General features: G+C 44.6%; 1 protein-coding gene across 1 annotated transcript in view; it reads left to right on the top strand.

Moving 5' to 3' along the window:
* Nucleotides 1-8,961: 8,961 nt before the first annotated feature.
* Nucleotides 8,962-18,707, top strand: part of BRINP1 (BMP/retinoic acid inducible neural specific 1) — a 59,233-nt gene continuing 49,487 nt past the window's right edge. The window contains exon 1 of the mRNA XM_074161180.1: nucleotides 8,962-9,179. Coding sequence (XP_074017281.1) covers nucleotides 8,962-9,179 — 218 coding nt within the window. The remainder of the gene's footprint in view (nucleotides 9,180-18,707) is intronic.

Here is an 18,707-nt window from a genome sequence, read left to right as displayed (position 1 = left end):
GTCCCTTTTCCCTCCCCTCTTCAGCTGCCCCTGGCTCCCTTGGCTTCATCCAGCGTGAGTGGTGGCACAACCCAGTGCCCATAGGAAGTGCTGAGTTAAATGGTGCTTTTCATCCTGGCAGGCAGGGCTGTCATTACCCAAGCAGCAGGAGCTGTACCAGGAGAAGCAATGGCCGGTGGATTTTAACCCCTTCTGCTCCTCCAGTAAGGGCTGAGGAACACAAAAAACCCAGGTCAAGAGCTCAGCTCCTTTCTGAAGGACACAAAATCAGGAAGACAAATAATTTGCAAAGATCATAAGGTAACCTCAGCTTCCTAGCACAGCAAAATAAACAGGGTTATTTTGCATTGCCCAGATCCTATGGAGCGGGATCACTCCATGTGGCTGTGGTGGTAAAGTCCCTGCCCAGGAATAAACTTCAGAGCAACAGAAATATTGCAGAGAATGTCTGGTGTGGGATAACAGTTGACCTTTTGGGTTGAACGTTACATTATTGTTCTTCGGGGTAGTTTTGGCATCGATTTTTTTTTTCCTTCAAGTTCTTTGCCTGCAGGTCCATATTGTTGCAATGGAATATATTAGAAAGGCAGAATGGCACACAGAATGGAACAGGCATGAAACCAAAACCTGGGTTTCTGGACTCTGACACAGGCGTCTTTGAACTAAATTTTCAGATTACTCTCTTTGAAATTTCCTGTAAAAAATTGTAGGGAATAGTATGATTTCTGTTCTATTTATTGTGCGTGGTTTGCAGGTGTTTCTCATTCCAAAAGGCAAGAAAAGTATTAAATGAATTTGGACATTTCCTTTTATGCATAAATTACAAAATCTATTTTGGCTCAGTCAAAACATACTGTTTAAGAAAACTCTTCATTTTGATTTTTAATGTATATTACTCAACATGAAACAAAAAACAAAACACAATCTTGAACCGATCCTTTCCAAACAGAAGACTCGACATGTTCTGTTCCAAAGAAAAGCTGACTTTATCAAAATGCTTTTTTTTCCCCTTAAATCAACAAATTTCTACAAAGTGTTTTGCCTCTGATGAATTGGCATTTTTCTGACATAAAATGAGCAATCCAAAAAAATTCTAAGCAGCTCTGTGGCAAGTCTTAGCTAATTCCGGAATAGTAGCATGAAGGTGCGTAGGAAGGGTACTGCAAGGAGACGTAGCATTGAGCTGAGACTTAAGAGATTTGGGTTGAATTCCTGAAGCAGTTATAAAATGATCTAGGACAAGCCATTAATCTAACCCATGTCTCAGTTCCCATTCTGCAGAATAGGAGAAACAGCATTTCCCGATCTCCTAAAGCTACTGCAAGGATAAAAACCTATTAACACTTATGAGATTACTGGACTTTGATATGAGGTGTATAAATACTGAGAAGACAGAAGACGGAGCTGCATTTTTGTGTAACTTAGAATGAAATTATGGGGAACTGAACTAGCTTGGACAATAATTTAATAATAGTAGGAATAATTTCAAGTTCAGGGCAATGTTTAATAGAAATCACTGCTCACCACCCACCATATTTTTTTTTAATAAGCAGCTCAGAAAAGTGCAATTTATCATTATTATCATCATCTATATTCATTCTATCTCTGCCACTTCACAAATGAGAGGAGTTCCTCACAAACATCTACAAAGCTAGCTCATTATCCAGCCTCCCTATTTATAACTCTCATTTATGACAATAGCTATCAAAATCTTGCCAACAGTAGGGCTGCTGGTGTGCTGACACCACTGCTCCACAGCCCGCTGAGCGGTATTATCTCACTGTTCCCTTGCGTTCCCCCATCTGTCCCTGGCCATCTGGTGTCCTTGGTCTTCTAATTAGATTGTAAGCTTTTTGGGGCATGGACCGCCTTTCTGGTTTCTGTCTGTACAGCACCTAGCACGGCACCATTCTAGTCTCAGATTCAACAGGACTGTCTTCAAAATGTGGTACTTCACCACATATCTATGTCCATATGCAGAAGATCCTTTCAATTCGGTTCTCAATCTATTGAGCACTGTTAGATGGATACCTTTTCTAAGCAGAGCCCTGAACCTGCGTAGATCCTGGATTTCAGAGCGGTGGCTTTGGCACCTTGGCTAGTAGATTTATCATGACTAATGGATTTTAATTCCCTCTGTCCAGCGCCACCTGATATTGTGACTTGATGGAGGTTGCACGCCTGCTACAGTTCCTCGGTTTCAAGCCGCCTCTCATCCTCATCATAATAACACCAGTAGCTTATAATTAGCTGAAGTGCGGGGACAAACGAGCTGAAAACAGGTACCTAGTTGTTACCAGTGTGATTCTTGCCTCGCTATAGGCAGGGAGTAATTAGAGTTTCTGCACAAGACCTGCTCGCTTTAGGCTGCTGGTTGAACTGCATTAATAACGAAGGATTTGTAGGGTGGTTTTGGTTCACTGAATATTCTGACAAGGTGTAAGCAAAGTGTTGACAAACTGAAAGGGAAAGAAACCTTTTCTCCTCTAAGTCATTTGGGGTCAAAAGAAATATTTTTATCACTGTTCTCTTTTAAGAGGCCAGAAAGACAGATCAAAAGGAGAAAAAGAAAAAGATCTAGTAGTTTTAAATAGAGATTTGGAAATATTTCCCCTTGGTGCTCTCACAACCAAAACACTGACATCTCCCAATCATTATTTTTTTCAGCATGAACAGTTTGCCAAAAGTGAAGTGAATTCGTAGACTGTGCTGGTATTTTTGAGAGGTATTTCTCATTCTCCCTCCTTGCCTTTCCTCACCCAAAAATGCTTCAGCTGATGAATATCTCTCAGGTGTAACCACTCATGCATATTTTAAACTGAAATGGTTAAAGAGTGGTTAAAGAATAAATTTAGACACTGATTGGTGCAGAATTACCAAGGTTTGGGGAAGAATTCACCCATCACTGCCCAAAATAGAGAAATCACACTTCCATGAAGAAATAGCTTTGAAATAATTTCTGATTTTATTTCGTTGTGTGCCATAGTCATCCAGAAAGTCAGAGCCTCTGCTGAACTGCCATTCCATCCCTGACTGTAGTCAGACACCAGCCTTGGCAGTTTGAGCTATAAAGACATCTAGGGTAGAAAGGACCAAATTCTGTTTTCCCAGGGCTGAGGTTTATCCACAGAAGTTCATATGACTTAAAAACCCTAACAGATTGGATTCCCCGTCCCTTTCCACCCATGTTCCCTGTTTTCCCCTGGCCCTGACACACAGAAGGTGTCCTCGGTTGGATTTCTGGCCAGCATTTCCAAGGGACAGCTAAAGCTGCTTCACAGGCGGTAACCGCCTTTCAGTGTTTTCATGGACCAGCTCTGAATTAGGTGCAGGACATAAATGTTATTGCTCCAGTTTCACCCAGCAACTTAACACGAGCTAAATCCTAAAGGCGCAGGGCAGTAGTTACCTGTCTACAGGAATGGGAGTGCACAGGTAACTTGAAGCAGGGGTGGTTGAGTAAAATCTAGGAGAGTGTCTCCCATACTTAAAATTAAGGATGCACTTAAGCTGTTTGCTGAAATGAGGTCAGACGTTCGTCACTTTACAGGGTCGAGCTCTAAACTAACATAAGCTGTTTCATCTCTCCCTTGACACTTCAGTCTTTTACTAATTTATCAGCATCCTAAAGCAGCGTATGAAGTTGGTGCAGAACAGAAGTGTTTCAGATACAAATAGCAATTGTTAGCCTCTTCCCTCTGGTAAATGGCAGCAGGCAGAAACCTCTCTCAACCTGCCAAGAACCAAATGTGGGACACAAGAAAGAATTATTGGTGCATGAAGCTTAAAGAGATAGGGGACTTATTTCTTTGCTGCAAATAATGTGTTCAGTAATTTCTCTTTCCTGAGTCTGCATTTCTGATGGAAATAGTTTACAACAATGAGCATGAGAAAACAGAAGGGATGTGTGCAAGATCAATTTGAATCTAATAGAAGGGATAAATGAAAGGTGCAGAGGTTAGAAGAGAGGTAGAAAAATCCCCGGAGGCAGAGGAGTAGTGGAGTGTTTACAGCAAGCAACGGAGAATCAGAGTTCCTGCATTCTGCTTTCCCATTTATAGCAGTGATCTGAGGCTCCTCAGCCTTCCTCATATGAAACAGACCTTGCAATATCATTTTGTGCAAGATCCATCATTCTGAGCTATCCCACTGTATAAAAATTACCTTTTAAGTGGCTAAGTAGACACCCAGCTTTATTCCTTTCTTCTTATTTCAAGAAACAATGGGAGTAACAGCACTTGCCTGCCTTACTAGAGTGCTGAGAGCTTTAATTAATGTCTCTAATTCAATTTGAACTCCTTGGATAAAAGGCGCTGCCTTGTGACAGCAAAGGTATTGCCTAAAATAGAATATAATTAACACACAGATATCAATCACGATGAAATTAAATGTGCATTCAAATACAACTTGCACTTTACAGAAAGTACTTGCCTATTTTTCCTCCAAGAATGCTGAAGACTCATAAGACAAGGAACATTTAATGTTCCAGGCTGTATTCAGATTAGAATAAGGCCATATTAAACCACCTAACAAACTAAGGGCTTGTAGCAGAAATCTCCATTTGCATTGACGGATGTACCTTCATGATGGACAATGCTGGAAACTGGCTGTAACATGACTCAAAATCGGTACATCTAACGTTTTCTTCTCCCAGTACTTATTTACTATGAACTTTAGCCTATGTCCTGGCTCACCCACCGATCATATTTATTAACAGATGTGACAATTGTGGGATCATGTTTGTTGACAGGAATCAGAAGGACCCAGAGAACTGCAGTGCTCTGTAGTGTTCCTGAGTGGAAATGGGCTTTGTATCTTGGATTTTTTTAACTGCTGCATTAAAAAGCTTCCTGACACCTTGAGATGGTTCTCATTCATTGCTTACAGGATAGGAACACCTACTGAGCCAGTCCAACATGAGCAGGACTGGGTTTTGCTAGGTGCTATACCCAGATGAGGGCCTCTCCAACAAGTTTATGGTCCAAGCAGTCAAATAAGTAAATCAAATAAATAGTATAGTGTCTGTGCTGATAATTGGAAAGTGAGGCAAAAAAGCATGTAAGGGCACTGCCCAAGATCATAGAGGATGTTTGGGGCAGAACTGAGAAGAATGTTGGACTCCTGGATCAAAACCCAGTGTCTGACTCCCCCAAGCCTCCCCTTTAGTGCAGAGATTGTGTCTGTGCCAGATTTAGCTTTTAGTTAGTCTTGGATCTCCTACCCAAGGGCTATATACTTGGAGCCATCACCTCCCTGCCCCTTCTTCCCCCGTCCCTTTAGCAAAATCCCCAGAACATATCTTACATCAGTGGAGCCCCATAAAGACACCTAACAAATTAATTTCAGATTCAGACTTGTTAGGAGTTAGATTGAATGCACCTCACAATATTGCCTTAGACACAAAATAATCCCACTTTAGTAAGCTTTATAGCTTCCATGGGGACCAGCCCTGTGGTGTGTATTAATCTTTAATGCGAAACAACATCTCTACAGCAGCTACAGGGGGGAAAAAGATACTACTAAAAAATTAAAGTTGATGGTGTGATAGTTGTCTAGACCCAATTGTGCTCTACCATCCTCAGTTGCCTCAGGCACCATTCCCTGTTCTCAGCACTGATACAGCCAGCTTCCAGACTGGAGATGTGTCCATCTCTTCTAGTCATCTCAAGGTATGTTCTGCCCATGTCTTAACCCTTGGTTAAGAGCCGTCACAACTCTAACCATCCTGACTCTAACTCTGAGTTAAAAGCAAAGGAGGGGAGGATGAAGAGGTGTGTGTGGGGAATTAGTGCATATCTCCCCTCTTTTATAAGCTGATATTTCCCCAATGTACGATGCTCGCATGTGGGAGGACACACTGGGATTTCTCTGAAACCCATTTAATTTGGCTCTTCTCATATTTCGCTTTGCACTTGCACTGTGCTGGGAATGGGAGGTGAGCTGTCACTCCGCTTTGGTATGTAAAAGCTCCCTTCCTCTTTTCGCAATAGAAATTCAATAGAAAGTGAAATGTTTAAAGGGAAACTGATCCAGGCCGGCTGATGAAGGAATTAGTTATGGATGAGTTTAATGAACAGACAACCAAGCGAGCTTGAACAATGTGTACAGAACTGATTGTTATCAGAAGCAAATCTGCATACCCGTCTCATGGCAAATATGCTGAGTTTGCAGCTGCTCACTGTGATGGGACATGGTGGGTCTGCAAAAAGCAGAACGTGGAGAAGCAGCCTGGATGGAGAAGCAGGAGAAATGAATCCCGCACTGGAATTTGGAAATGCTGAGGGTGGGATGTAGCTGGGAGCATTTCCCAGTAATCACCTTGGGTTTATGACCACTGTGAGTGGAAGCAGAGATGTACTGTAGCCCACTTGGAATATGCTCCATTCCCCTTAATGTGGGAATAGAAACTCCCCAAGCCCCAGTTTTGTAAGGTAAAGTAGAACCAGTCCTTTCTGAGAGGCGAGGGACTAAAACACTAAGAACTGCCACAGTGATGGGTAAAGTGGGAGTCAGTGGTGAAGCCTAATATTAAATACTTGCCTCCAGAAAAGGAACAACCTCCTCAGTCAGGAGCTGCAGGTACCATTAGGTTTAATAACAGTAATATTCTATCTGCAATTGCAAAGAATTTTATGTGTGCCCAACAGAAAAAGCGAACATTCGTTGACTTTCCTATACTTAGTTTGTTGGGGTTTTTTTCTCATTTCTTCATGTAATGCAACAGCTGACTGTCATTTTTAACCAGACCTACCCAACTCCGTTTTGCCGAGCGCTGCGGAGCTGACTGCCGCTCCACAGACACATGCTGTGCACACGTGCGGACTCCCACACTCCGCCGTGCACATACAAACCGGTGCTTGTGCTCCCCGTCGCGCTCCTGGGTTCGATCCACCCACGCAGGAGACAGACACGCTCGCTGCCATGGGCTGCTGCTTCACCCTGCTTCCGGTGAAAGCTCCTGGAGCAGAGGAGACAGCCACCCTGACCATGAATGGTGATGCTCTCTGGTCTATACCATCCTCACACCATCCAAGGTCTGATGTTCACACGCTCTGCTGCAAATGTGCGTGGCACCTCTAGCACGCCTTGGTTTGGCCGCTCCTATACTGACAGCAAAACCTTGTCCCTCTGGCATTGCAAACTTTTTGAGTGCTTATGGTGAACTCAGACTCAAAAGCAGAAGGGTTTCTGGAGCTGTAAAAATAAGCCTGACGCTAAATCTGACTGTAGCCAAGCTCTGCATAGCCTAATTTCTCCTGCTTTAAAGAGTAGCTACAGTTTCTCTGCACTACATTCTGCAACTATATTTATTATATATATACCTTATATACCTATTATATATTTTTTTTATATATATATATTTGCACTATATTCTGCAAAAATAAGTGGGTATCACCTGTCCTGAGGCCAATGTTTGGCCAGGTTTATGCTCCCAGAAGCAGAGGGATGCATCCTCAAGCTCGCTCTGCCTGCCCGGGCATGCCCACCGTGTTGGCACGTCTTCCACAAAACTCAGCAAGGCAACCAGATGGACAGGAGGTGGGCAGGAGGAGGAACACGTCCTGCGTACAGAGAGGACTCTTTGAGAGCAGCATCAGCAATTCCCAGGGATGAGGAACACAACCTAAACAGGCTGGGCTGCTGCTGCAGCCACGTTGTGGGTAGGAAGCAGAAGGGAAGGGGGTCCACGCCAGTCACAGGGTGCCAGCTAAGCAAGCCACTCACCTTCCACCAACGGAGCCCACGTCTTCGTGCGGAGAAGGGGCACCATGCCAACAGCATGACTGCGGAGGCGGATGATCTAATGGCTGAAACGCTGGAAATGGGAGTCAGGAGACGAGGGCTCTCTTCCAGCTGTATCCCTGGCTTGCTGCGTAACCTTTGGCAAGCCGTTTCACCCCTCTGTTTCCCTTCCCACTCATCATATGTCTTGTCTGTTTAGCTGTTAAACACATCGGGGAGAGGAGCTGGCTCGAAGCAGGGCTGACTCCAGCCATGATTTGACGGGGGGGGGTGCAGAGGGACAGCCGCTCTCCCATCATGCGAGCGACAGCGTGCCCTGCACCAGGTGGTGTGGAGCATCCCCTTAAGCCCCCTAGTAAATCTCCTGCACTGAATATGCATGTTCAGTATGTCGCCCTGCAGAGCCTTGATCTTGGGAAGAGCCTCCGGGTCCTACCGCAATGGAAATAGCAACAGATCCTGTCCCCCTCCGCCAGACACCCACCTCTCAAACACCCAGGCAGGAAAGCAGGTCGAGGTGATTTATATCTTTCAAAGTTTGGCAGGATTTCATAGTCCTCTGTGTGTGTGTGCGCGCGTCTGTGTGTCTGCATGTGCTCGTTATTGAGGCTTGGGTAATTATTTTGTTTTATTTCTTTTTTTGGCAACACTTTAAAGCAAGAGCTAGGTCTTTATAGATTCCTCAGGTTGCATGGAGTATGGATTACAGATCATCAGAGAGACATGAAAGCAGAAGACATGTTTCTCTGGCACGGCATTAAAGGGACAATAAAGGGGTAATTGTAGCCTAGGGTGCGGCCACCTTCTGCGCCCAGCCTTCACTCGCCTTTGCAGCACTGCGGAGAACTTCATGAGGGAAATGATGGAAAAGCTGGGGTGAGGATGTCTCAGGTCAGGACCTGGTTATTTCAAAGGTGGTATATGCTCAGGAGGTTAAAGGCACCACTTAGGTACATGAATAAAACACTGCCAAATACTCTAAGCTGTAACAGAGGCAGACTGAAGTCTTTTAAAACTTGATTTTTCATGTCTTTTTTCACCCCGAGAGACAGCTGTCAAAGGATCAAAGCAATTCCCATTTTTAAACTCTCTCTCTCCCTCTTCTCTCTCCTCCCCTCCATTTCTCTCTCTCTCTTTCCTTCCTCTTCTTCCCTCTCTTTTTCAACAGGACTCCACAGAATGGAGCAAGAATGAGAGGAAAAAGGCAGACAGAAAAGCATGAACTGGAGGCTTGTTGAGTTCCTCTACCTCCTGTTTATATGGGACCATATACTAGTACAGCCCTCCCACCAGGACCCAGCTGCTACCAACCAACATGTCTCCAAGGAATTTGATTGGCTTATTTCAGACAGGGGGCCTTTCCACCACTCACGGAGCTACTTATCCTTTGTGGAAAGACATCGTCAAGGATTTACAACCAGATATAAAATATACAGGTATGTTGGTTTTCTACAGCACCTGTAGCTTGTCTAAGTTGTTAAGTGGTGGGAACTTAGCCAGTTCCCATGGGCTCAAGGCTTGTAGTCAACGGGAGACACATCATTGTCCCCGTTCCACCTGGAAATGCTTCTGTGGTTCTTCATGGTCCTCAGCTGGCAATGCAAATTTCTTCAAAGGCTCATGCAGTGCTCTGATAGTGAGATGAAGGTACTGCAATACCATGGCAATGTGCATGGCATAGATTGAGATAAAAAGGGACCAAGGGTGCGGGTGTACTTCATTTGTGGTGACAGATAAGTTCATGGGCAGGTTCACAAGTATGTTTTTCAAATCAGTGTACCTATGGGCAGACCAAGCCTCTGTAGCAAACTGAAATGCCGATAGCTTAAGGTTCATGTGGGCAAGAACAGACATAAAGACGTCAAGACACACATCAGTACGGCCGTGCTCACACTGCTGTGCATGAGCCTTAGCTGTCCACTGCCTACCACAGACCTTCGCAGATTATCTCCATGTATGTGTCAGACTTGCCCCCCAGAACCGTGATCTTGGTTTAAAAGTCTTCCAACTAAAAAACTACAGGTTTTTTAACCTGCAGAATTTGGATTTTCCTTTGCCTTCTAGATTTTGAAGCCTTTGTTCTTGCTTGTTTCAAGCACTTCTTGCCAGCTGTGATATCCAGAAACACATTTTTCTTTTTTTTCGTTTTAACATGAAAAGCTGGGGTGCTTATATGAGCCTCCGATTAAAGCAGCAAGTGCTTTGGAGTGAAGGGGAATAAGCCAGCAAGTGTCAAGAGATTTGCTCTAAAACCCAAAGAGACTGCAAAACTCTCATAGCCATGTGTGCATTTCCATAATTATATAGTCTTGTTGTGTTTCAGAAAGACACTTGCAAACACAACCATGCAAACTAGGAGGTAGGAAAGGACTAGTGAATACCCTACTGGCAACACACACACAAATACACACGATGAGGGGGGGCCAGGGAGAGCAGGGAAACCACGTGTGCAGGCAGCGTTCTCCCACGGGCAGAGAGCCAAAAGCACGTGCAGAGTAATAGCAACGTGTGAGACATGTCTCTGTGTGGGGAAAAAAAATGAGTTGTGCCTGTCCCGTGGCCTCCAGGGAGAGCAGCATCTCCTCCCCTCACCCCAGCCCACAGAGCAAGGGCAGGTCAGTATGGATTGAAGGTATTGCCCTGGCTTGTCCTCTTCATCCAAAACAGCTTAGGGGGAAGACAGCCCCAAAACCTAGAAATTATGCTGCCATGCTTCCACTAAAGATGCCTCACTGTCTCTGTTTACACTAAGGAGCAGAGAAAACCTGCCTTTTTCAAAAAATACTTTCTTCCTGGTCGTGGATATCCCCAGCTCTCCTCCTTCCCTGCCTGACAACACACACTCCAATTGAGACGGCAAATCTCTGCCCCACACAATGCCCCTGGCAGTGGCTCTGCCCTTTGCTAAAGAGCTATTCAGCCCTGAATGCCACCACAGCAGTCTACAGGGGCCGTAGTGGGAGAGAAATGCATGCAATGTATGTGTTCAGACACATCTAAGAACTGTCACTGCAGGTCAGGCCAGAGATCCATCAAGCCTGGGATCCTGTCTCTAAGAATCATGGAGAAAAGGGTCTGGAAGGACCTTGAGAGGTCATTTAATCCATGCCTCTTCCCCCAGGCAGACTCAGACATACCTGTGTCACATCTGACAGAGGTTTGTGGGCAACCTTTCCTGAAAGGTTTCCCGTGATGGAGAATTCACACCCAGAGCAGGCAGCCTGTGCCACAGCTTTGCTGTCTCCGCTTTTATAAAGGAGCTAAAATCTTGTTTGTATGCAAAGCCTGCAATTTCTAGTTTTATCTGCTATGGAGTGAGTAACAAACTCCCCATTGTTTTGTAGGAGAGCAGTAAGAATTTGAAGGGTTATCTTGGTTCAGGATGAACTTTATATATGGGAAACAGAAAGGGATCTATTTTTCTCCCATTTCTGCTGGATATTGACAAAGCACATAGGAAAGAAACTTGTAGCATGGGGAGGACACAATGTCCTCCTCCTTCCAACACGGGAGAAAATGGGCAGCAGCATTCTGCGTGCATGGGAGGTGTCTGAGAAGGGTCTTGCAGATGGTCACAGTGCTGGAGAAGTCATTATTCACAAAAGAAACTGGAGACGAGAAAAAGTCCAGTGGAAGTTGTTAGGGAGAGAGTTTAGAGAGACATGGGAGGGTTGCAAGGGCACCCAGGGATGCATCTCATGGCCAAATACCATGCACTGAGCTGGAGAAGGGAGCTGAGGGCTTGGGGAAATCCAGCCACGTGTGTCATGGTTTGAGCTGCTGGGAGCTGAGCACTTTGGAAACACTCTCTGGGAGTAACTTTTGCTCCAACTACGGTCGGCTGAGGAGGAGAGGAAACCTCATGTGCTTCAGCAGAGCAGAGGACATTGAGGTGCTGGAGCATGTCCAGAGGAGAGCCACCAAGCTGGTGAGGGGTCTTGAGAACAAGTCATACAAGGAGAGGCTGAGGGAACTGGGCATGTTTAGTTTGGAGAAGAGGAGGCTGAGGGGAGACCTCATTGCCCTCTACAACTACCTGAAAGGAGGTTGTAGAGGGGCGGGTGTTGGCCTCTTCTCCCAAGGGAATAATGACAGGACCAGAGGAAATGGTCTGAAGTTGCAGCAGGGGAGGTTTAGATTAGATATTAGAAAGAATTACTTTACTGAGAGAGTGGTCAGGCACTGGAACAGCCTGCCCAGGGAGGTGGTGGAGTCGCCATCCCTGGAGGTATTTAAGAAACGTGTAGACATGGCACTTCAGGGCATGCTCTAGTGCCCGAGATTGTTGGTTTGTGTCTGTTTGTGGTTTGTTTGTGTGGGTTTCTTTTTCTTTTCTTTTTTTTTTTTTTTTTGTGGTTGGACTTAATGGTCTCAAAGGCCCCTTCCAACCGTGAGGATTCTGTGATTCTATGTTGGAGGTTTGTTTGCTTTTGATATCTGGCCCCACTATCAGAACAGGTCACTTGAAAATTGGGCCCATGCGTTTTTTAAGGAGTGTCAAAATCAGTCTAGCTATGGTGAATTAGTGGAGCCACAGCCAATTCTAGCAGTTAAGAGCTGGACTCTGAGCACACACATCCTCCAGAACATATCATTTCACTGAAACCCACAGGGGTAAAATCTCATTTTGTGGGCTCCTTAAATTGACTTCGAGAATCTGTAAAGCTGTTGGGATTTTGTCAACTGTTTAATTCCAACATAGAAGCCTCTTTCGTCCCAAATGATGTCTCTCAATTGCTCTTTGCACTAGACTAGCCCAAGGGAGGCACATATTCTACATTAAGGATATTGCTCCTTTCCTTAGAAAAGCAGCTGATTTGGAGCATGGGAATTTTCTGTGTAGTCTTCTCTTTCAGTGTTCCTTTTCTCTCATACTTTTTTTGGTTGGCTGGTTTGTTCTTTGTCCCTCGGTCAGACAGTTCCTTGGGGCAATCCTTGTGAATTTGTTGAGTGAGGTTTGACCTGACCACTGCTCTTCTCCTAAGGCCAAGAGCAGCAGATCTCAAACCAGCCACAGCGACCAAGGGTTTGGAGTGGATGTGAAATCAGGCGAGAGGACCTCACCCGTCCCTAATTGAAACACTGTTGCCTGTTTAGTGGTGATTTCCCCAGTGTTTTGCTGTGCAGGAAGCATGGACACAGCACATTAGGACCGTGTCATTTACATTGAAAACCCACCGAGACAAAGCCACTGTCAATGCTACACAGCAGCGTCAGGCAAAATGCAGCATTTTGTCCTTTTTACAGGTGGTGTTAAAAAGGAAGCACCACCAAACTAAAACACGCAAAACTCCTCCTTCCATCACAGCTCAAGTCCAGAAGTCTGTCAGCAGCAAGCAAAGAGCCTGTTTAAGTGAGCAAGGCTATTTCATACCCTGCATAAGCAGAATCGCTGTGGAACAGCATAGCTGCCGATACCTCATCTTAGGATGCCTGAATCCCACACTAGCACAGAAAGGCAGTTCACTGTTACAGTCTCCAAAGGTTCATTCCTTCCTTCTGTGTATTGCATTTTAGCAGATTTTAGGCCTCTTGCAAAACTTGAATGACTGATTTTCCTGGTACCCTCAGTCAAGGATTGCACCTTGCATGCAATATTAGTAGGAAGGCAAGCAAAGGGGTAGATGTTTTATATTAAATCATGGACAGTAGGGGTAGATACAATTGCATTAAGGAAGCACATTAATCAGCATCGATTCATACTAATAAGGCTGGTTTAGGGGGGCCTCTGGCAGGAAAATGCTGCTTTGATCATTATCTGTGCACTCTGATGCTAATGTAGATAGGATGGCAGATGCTGAGAGTGGTTTGTGGGATGTCTGAATATTCATTATCACTATCCTTGTTGTTGTTCCTAGTCATGAGAGCCTTGGGTACTAGGTACAGCATGAAGGCTGGAAAACAGATGAAGCTCAGCTTGGCTTTGGGACTGGGGCACTGCTCAGACCAGAAAACATTCCTGTTACCACAAGACAGGAGTTAACAGCTTCAGTCCACTTCTTTGAAGTGTATTGTTGTGTTGTCCTTTTTTTCTTCTCCCAGAAACTGATTATTTAGCTATCAGGCAAAGCAAAAGAAACAGTAGACTGAGCACTTGAATCCACTATGCAAATAGGCAGGCAGAAGCCCTGAAACAGAGGCATTTCACTAATGATGCTGCTCAGTTTCAGCAAGTTCTAGAAAAATGAAGATTTTCAAGAAAAAAAAAAAAATGAGGCTTTGTTTTTCAGTGCCAGAGGTGAGACATGGGAGGCAAAGAGGGTCTGGTCCAGTGTGGTAGACAGGCTGCCACTGCTAGTTTTCCCACAGAGGGACAGGACACACTGGCTTGGAAAGAGGAACACTCATGGTGAGACTGGCAGAGAGGTAATGCAGGCAGTAGCTATATTTTTGCCCCGGGCTCATGGTGTGACTGTGGGTAAGCTCACTTCTCTGTGCCTCAGTTCCCTCCCCACACCCCTGAGAATGGGATATGACAGCATTTGTCTGCTCTGTGTTGCTGGGCAGACTTAATTAAACGCTGCAAGATGTTTGAACGTAAGGAATGGCGGCAGTATAAAGTGGATGATCACAGAGGGCTGGAAGGGGAATGTGCATGTACAAGAAGAAATGTGGATTTTCCACGTGTGGGAGTTTTAATTCCATTTTCTGAAATGACAGTAAAGACAGGGAAATCTGGCACTCTGTGTAGGAGAGGAGGGAAACCCTGGGGTATAGTAGCGAGATCTGCTCGCCTTGCAACTTCTCCTGCAGCGGGACCTTTTAGAGGCTGCCTAATTTCATGAATCCTGCAAATACAGAATACTTCTGAGACCTCTGCCAGGCCTGGTTAAAATGCACCAACAGATTCAAAACTTAGTGGGGAATGTGACACCAAAGCAGCCCGTCCTGCCCCATCCCTCTGCCTGCAGAGGGACAGGAGAAAACTGATTGCTTACGTACACTCGTAACAATAAGGTCCCTGGATATATAAAAAGGAAATACAGCTCCTGAGACAGGAAAGGTTGTGAGTAACTGGCTGCACAAACTAGCCATAAATTGGTTGGGATGGTGCCTGGGGAACAAAAAAAAAAAAAGGTGATATTTTTTATTTTCTTCTAAAAATCGTTTCATCAGGAGGGTGGTGCCTGTCTGGGACAGGTCAATGAAGAGATGAGGGGTATCTCCATCCTTGGTGACTTGTAAGGCTTGGCTGGACAAAGTCACATCTATGGAGGTGTTCAAGGGCAGGCTGGAAGGGGCTTTGAGTAACCTGGTCTGGTGGGAGGTGTCCCTGCCCAGGGCAGGGGGTTGGAACTTGATGATCTGTAAGGCCCCTTCCAACCCAAACCATTTTATGGCTCTGAGATTCTGTGATGTTCTCAGGAGCTGGTAATAGTCCTTCTTCAAGTGAGAAGTTAAATTAGGGACCCCCAGGGTCCCATCTAACTAACATTTCTGTGATTTCCCTGTTTCTCCGATTCAGAGTGGACACTAAACTGGGTGCTCATAAAGGGATTTGCACTGCTGAATACATTCGACCACACTAGAGATTTTTATTTAGTCCTAGAAAATCCACAAATCTGAGCAGCTATGTGCTCTCTAAATGTGTCATTCCCTCGCAAAGAGGAAGAGAATTATCATAAAGTGAGCATCTTTGCTGTGCACGTAGCATGGGCTACAACTGACTTAGAAGTGCATATGCTATTCTGCTGCTTAAATTTTCCCTTAGAGGAAAAAAATATATAAAAAAAAAGAAGAAAAAAATATTAAAAAAAGAAGAAGAAAAAAATTCATTCTCACAAAACTTTCAGAGTTTTCTGGCACTACAAATTAAATACAATGAGCCAGGTTCTCTTTGACATAAATATGTGAAGCTGTTGATTTCAAGGAAAATTCATCAATTTATTGGCTGGAGAAACCATTCTAGCATATTCAGCATTGCCCACTGCCCCAGGACCTGCATACACAGCACCGGGGCTTACACGGCTGCTTGCCCAGGCTGTCTGGATGGAAGCATTATGAGCTTTTATTATTTCTATGCAAAAGCAGGATGTAACTCCTACATTCAGGCACTGTACTTGGACAATCTGGCTAGTGAATGTGAAGTTTCTATGACTCTTTTTAGCAGTTTCTATTACAGAAGTTTTGCCTTTCCTGATCAGACCTTCTAGGCAGGTTTCATGCAAACCTGTGATTTCCACAACTGAGGAACTGATCTGGCAGAAAACCAACCTGGCAAGAAAAAGGAAAAGGAAAAAGGAAAAGAGAAAGAAAGAAAAAAAGTTAATTTTCAACTGCATCACTTTTCCAGTCTCATTCATTGTGTGTTCAGGTGATAATAAAGGGAGGAAGGAAGGACTAAGGGGACTGGTGAGACTGCTGTTTCAACAGCAGTGTGGATTAAAGTTGTATTAAAGTAGTTGTGAAAATGCATGCTAAATTTTGGCAGAGACAAGGTCTATTAGAGCTGCTTCCACCATTTTTTCAGTCCCTTATTCTTCTCCCATCTCTCCACTCCTCATTGACTCCTAGTGCTGTCTCTCTATTGCATTGAATTTAATCTACTGGTCACTCAAGCTGTACAAATAATTGATTTTGTGGTTCACCGGTTGTATGGAACAAAAATAACATTAAAAATGGGTTTACCTGAAATGGATGTTTGTTCAAATTTTCAGTACAAAGAAAAAATCAAAACATTTCATTTTAGGCTCAGTGAAAGGCTTAACCTTTAGATTTGTTTTTGTTTTCATTTTATTATTCCAGTGAAAAACTTTTTTCTTTGCAATTTTTAAGGCATAGAAGTTTATCTCAAAACAGGAAGTCAACCATTGCCACTTAAAAAATGTCAAAAGGGAAACATTTTTATTTTGAGTGTATTTTGTTTAGCAGTTTGCTCTTCAACTTGCGCATTCAATTTGTGTTGAATTTACAAGTAGTTTTTATGTCCTTGAAATAGGGAAGCAGAAAAAAAAAAAAAAAAGACTGACTGTCCTTATTGTTCACTCTGAGACTTTGAAATCTTAAAATTCCCCAGGGTTTAGCTTTGACTTTCCTTGGGTTCAGCTTTTAGCATCTTAGGATTAAAAAAATTAATGATGATTTCCCCAGCACCGCTGGGCAAGGGAGGCACAGCCAAGAGGAGCAGTAGGATTGCAGCTTTGCTGTGGGAAGGCTCATGCTTGTTCAAAACGAAGTTGGATGCTGAGACATGGGTGTTACTGACTGGGACGAACTGTACAACCCAGGTGCAGTCCCAGTTTCTCTCTCACACACATACCCTGGCAAGTTTTCAGTCCTGTTGGAGTTGTTTGGATGCCTGGAGCATCCAAAAAAGCACCGTGAAGGTTCTTCTACAACATTAAGGTGATGCTTTGCGCTGGTACAAATTGATAGGCACCGTTAGGCTTTTTAATCTTTGCTTTGGCTTTTTTAGTCATGCTGAAGTTCTGCTGACAAGGTTTTCCTATTAGGTTTTTATGCTATCTGTTTAAAGGGGACATCAACTTTTATGTTTTCCAGTCAGAGGCAAGGCTTTTTTAGGAGAGGCAACGCAGCAATTGAAGGACAGAGGGAGCTGAGATGAAAGGAGGCTCTTGCCTCTGTGTGGAATGAGCAATGGAAATCCGCACAGCATTGAATGGCAAAAAATAAGAAATCTCCATAGTTTACATTATGCATGTAAACGAGTGATGTACATTGGTTTGTAATCAGTAAATGCCTTGTAAATAAATGTGTGTAAACCAAAAATTTAAATCTATTTCCATAGTGCATGTAAACAATGAAGCCTTCTAGTGTTCTCTTCAATGTAAATGTTAATCTAGAAATGACATTACACCAAGTTTATGCAACTTTACAAGAGAGCCACAATTTACATTCCTGTCTCACCAGCTCTCACACAGCAGCCTGGCAAACAGGAGCCATTCAGCGGTGGGCGTAAACCAGCCAGTTCCATCACGTCGCCTCTCCTTTAGCCACAACCTTCATTCTTCATGCAGTTCAGGGACCAGTGTTGTTACATTCCCTGCATAATGCGTCTCCCTGCGTATGGGAAGCTTTTAATAAATTTGCATAAGCAGAATAAAGGCAGGAGAGGGGGGTGGCAGGGAAGGGCTCAGGCTGAGCTGTGCAGCACTTAGTCCTGGGAGCGTTGGGCTGAGCAGACAAGGAGCTTGGCCCTGGTCAGGGCTGGAGGAGCAGCTGCTCTGGCTGCCTTTGCATTCAGATGGTGAGGGCTTTCGAACATCCCTGGCAGCTGCAGGGCTTGACAGAAGGACACACCTCTCCTTCTCTTTGATATCCTTGAGAACAGAGGGCAACTGGAAGGATAAACGGCACCAGCCTTTGATATGCTCAGAGCTGCGAAAGATGCGGGAAGAGAACATCTGGCCAAGCTTTGGGGAAGTGCAGACCCTCATCTCAGTGCACGCCCAAGCCGTAGGGAAGGGCGCAGAAGCGATGCAGTTGATAAGTTCATATTGTGATAAGGTGCTTGTGGTCAGGGCACACCAGTTCCTCTGGAGAAAAGCGTGCACGTGAGCTGTGTGCCTGGCAAGGCATATCACTAACTGGTTGCCCTGCCTGCTGACCCGGGTAAGCTCTCTGCTAGAGCGGCTGAGTGTTAGCACAGTGCTGCAGAATCGCATGCTCAAGCACAAAAATTCCCTTTCTGAATCCAGAATGAAATATTTTAACCGCACTCCCAACCAATTCCAAGAGCAGCATCCACAAATATTTTCAGTCATTGAACCTTTTCAAAGAGATCCGTGTCCTGCTGGGCTAGGAGGGGGCTGTCTACACAGTCCCCTCTGAGACCTGGCTTGGTGGGGGGATCTTTTCCCCTCTGCATGAAGGATGGAGGGCTTTGATCAGCAGGACCCCCGAGGCTGCTCCCCAGAGTGCTGCCACAGCAATGACTCTGCACCTTCATCTCAGATTCTAGCAGACTATGGTCCAGTGGCTTGGGAGCATATTTTAAAGGTTAA

This window comes from Numenius arquata, chromosome 19 (assembly GCF_964106895.1).
Source record: "Numenius arquata chromosome 19, bNumArq3.hap1.1, whole genome shotgun sequence".
In the NCBI taxonomy this organism is placed as follows: domain Eukaryota; kingdom Metazoa; phylum Chordata; class Aves; order Charadriiformes; family Scolopacidae; genus Numenius; species Numenius arquata.
This window is presented reverse-complemented; position numbering and strand designations above follow the sequence as displayed.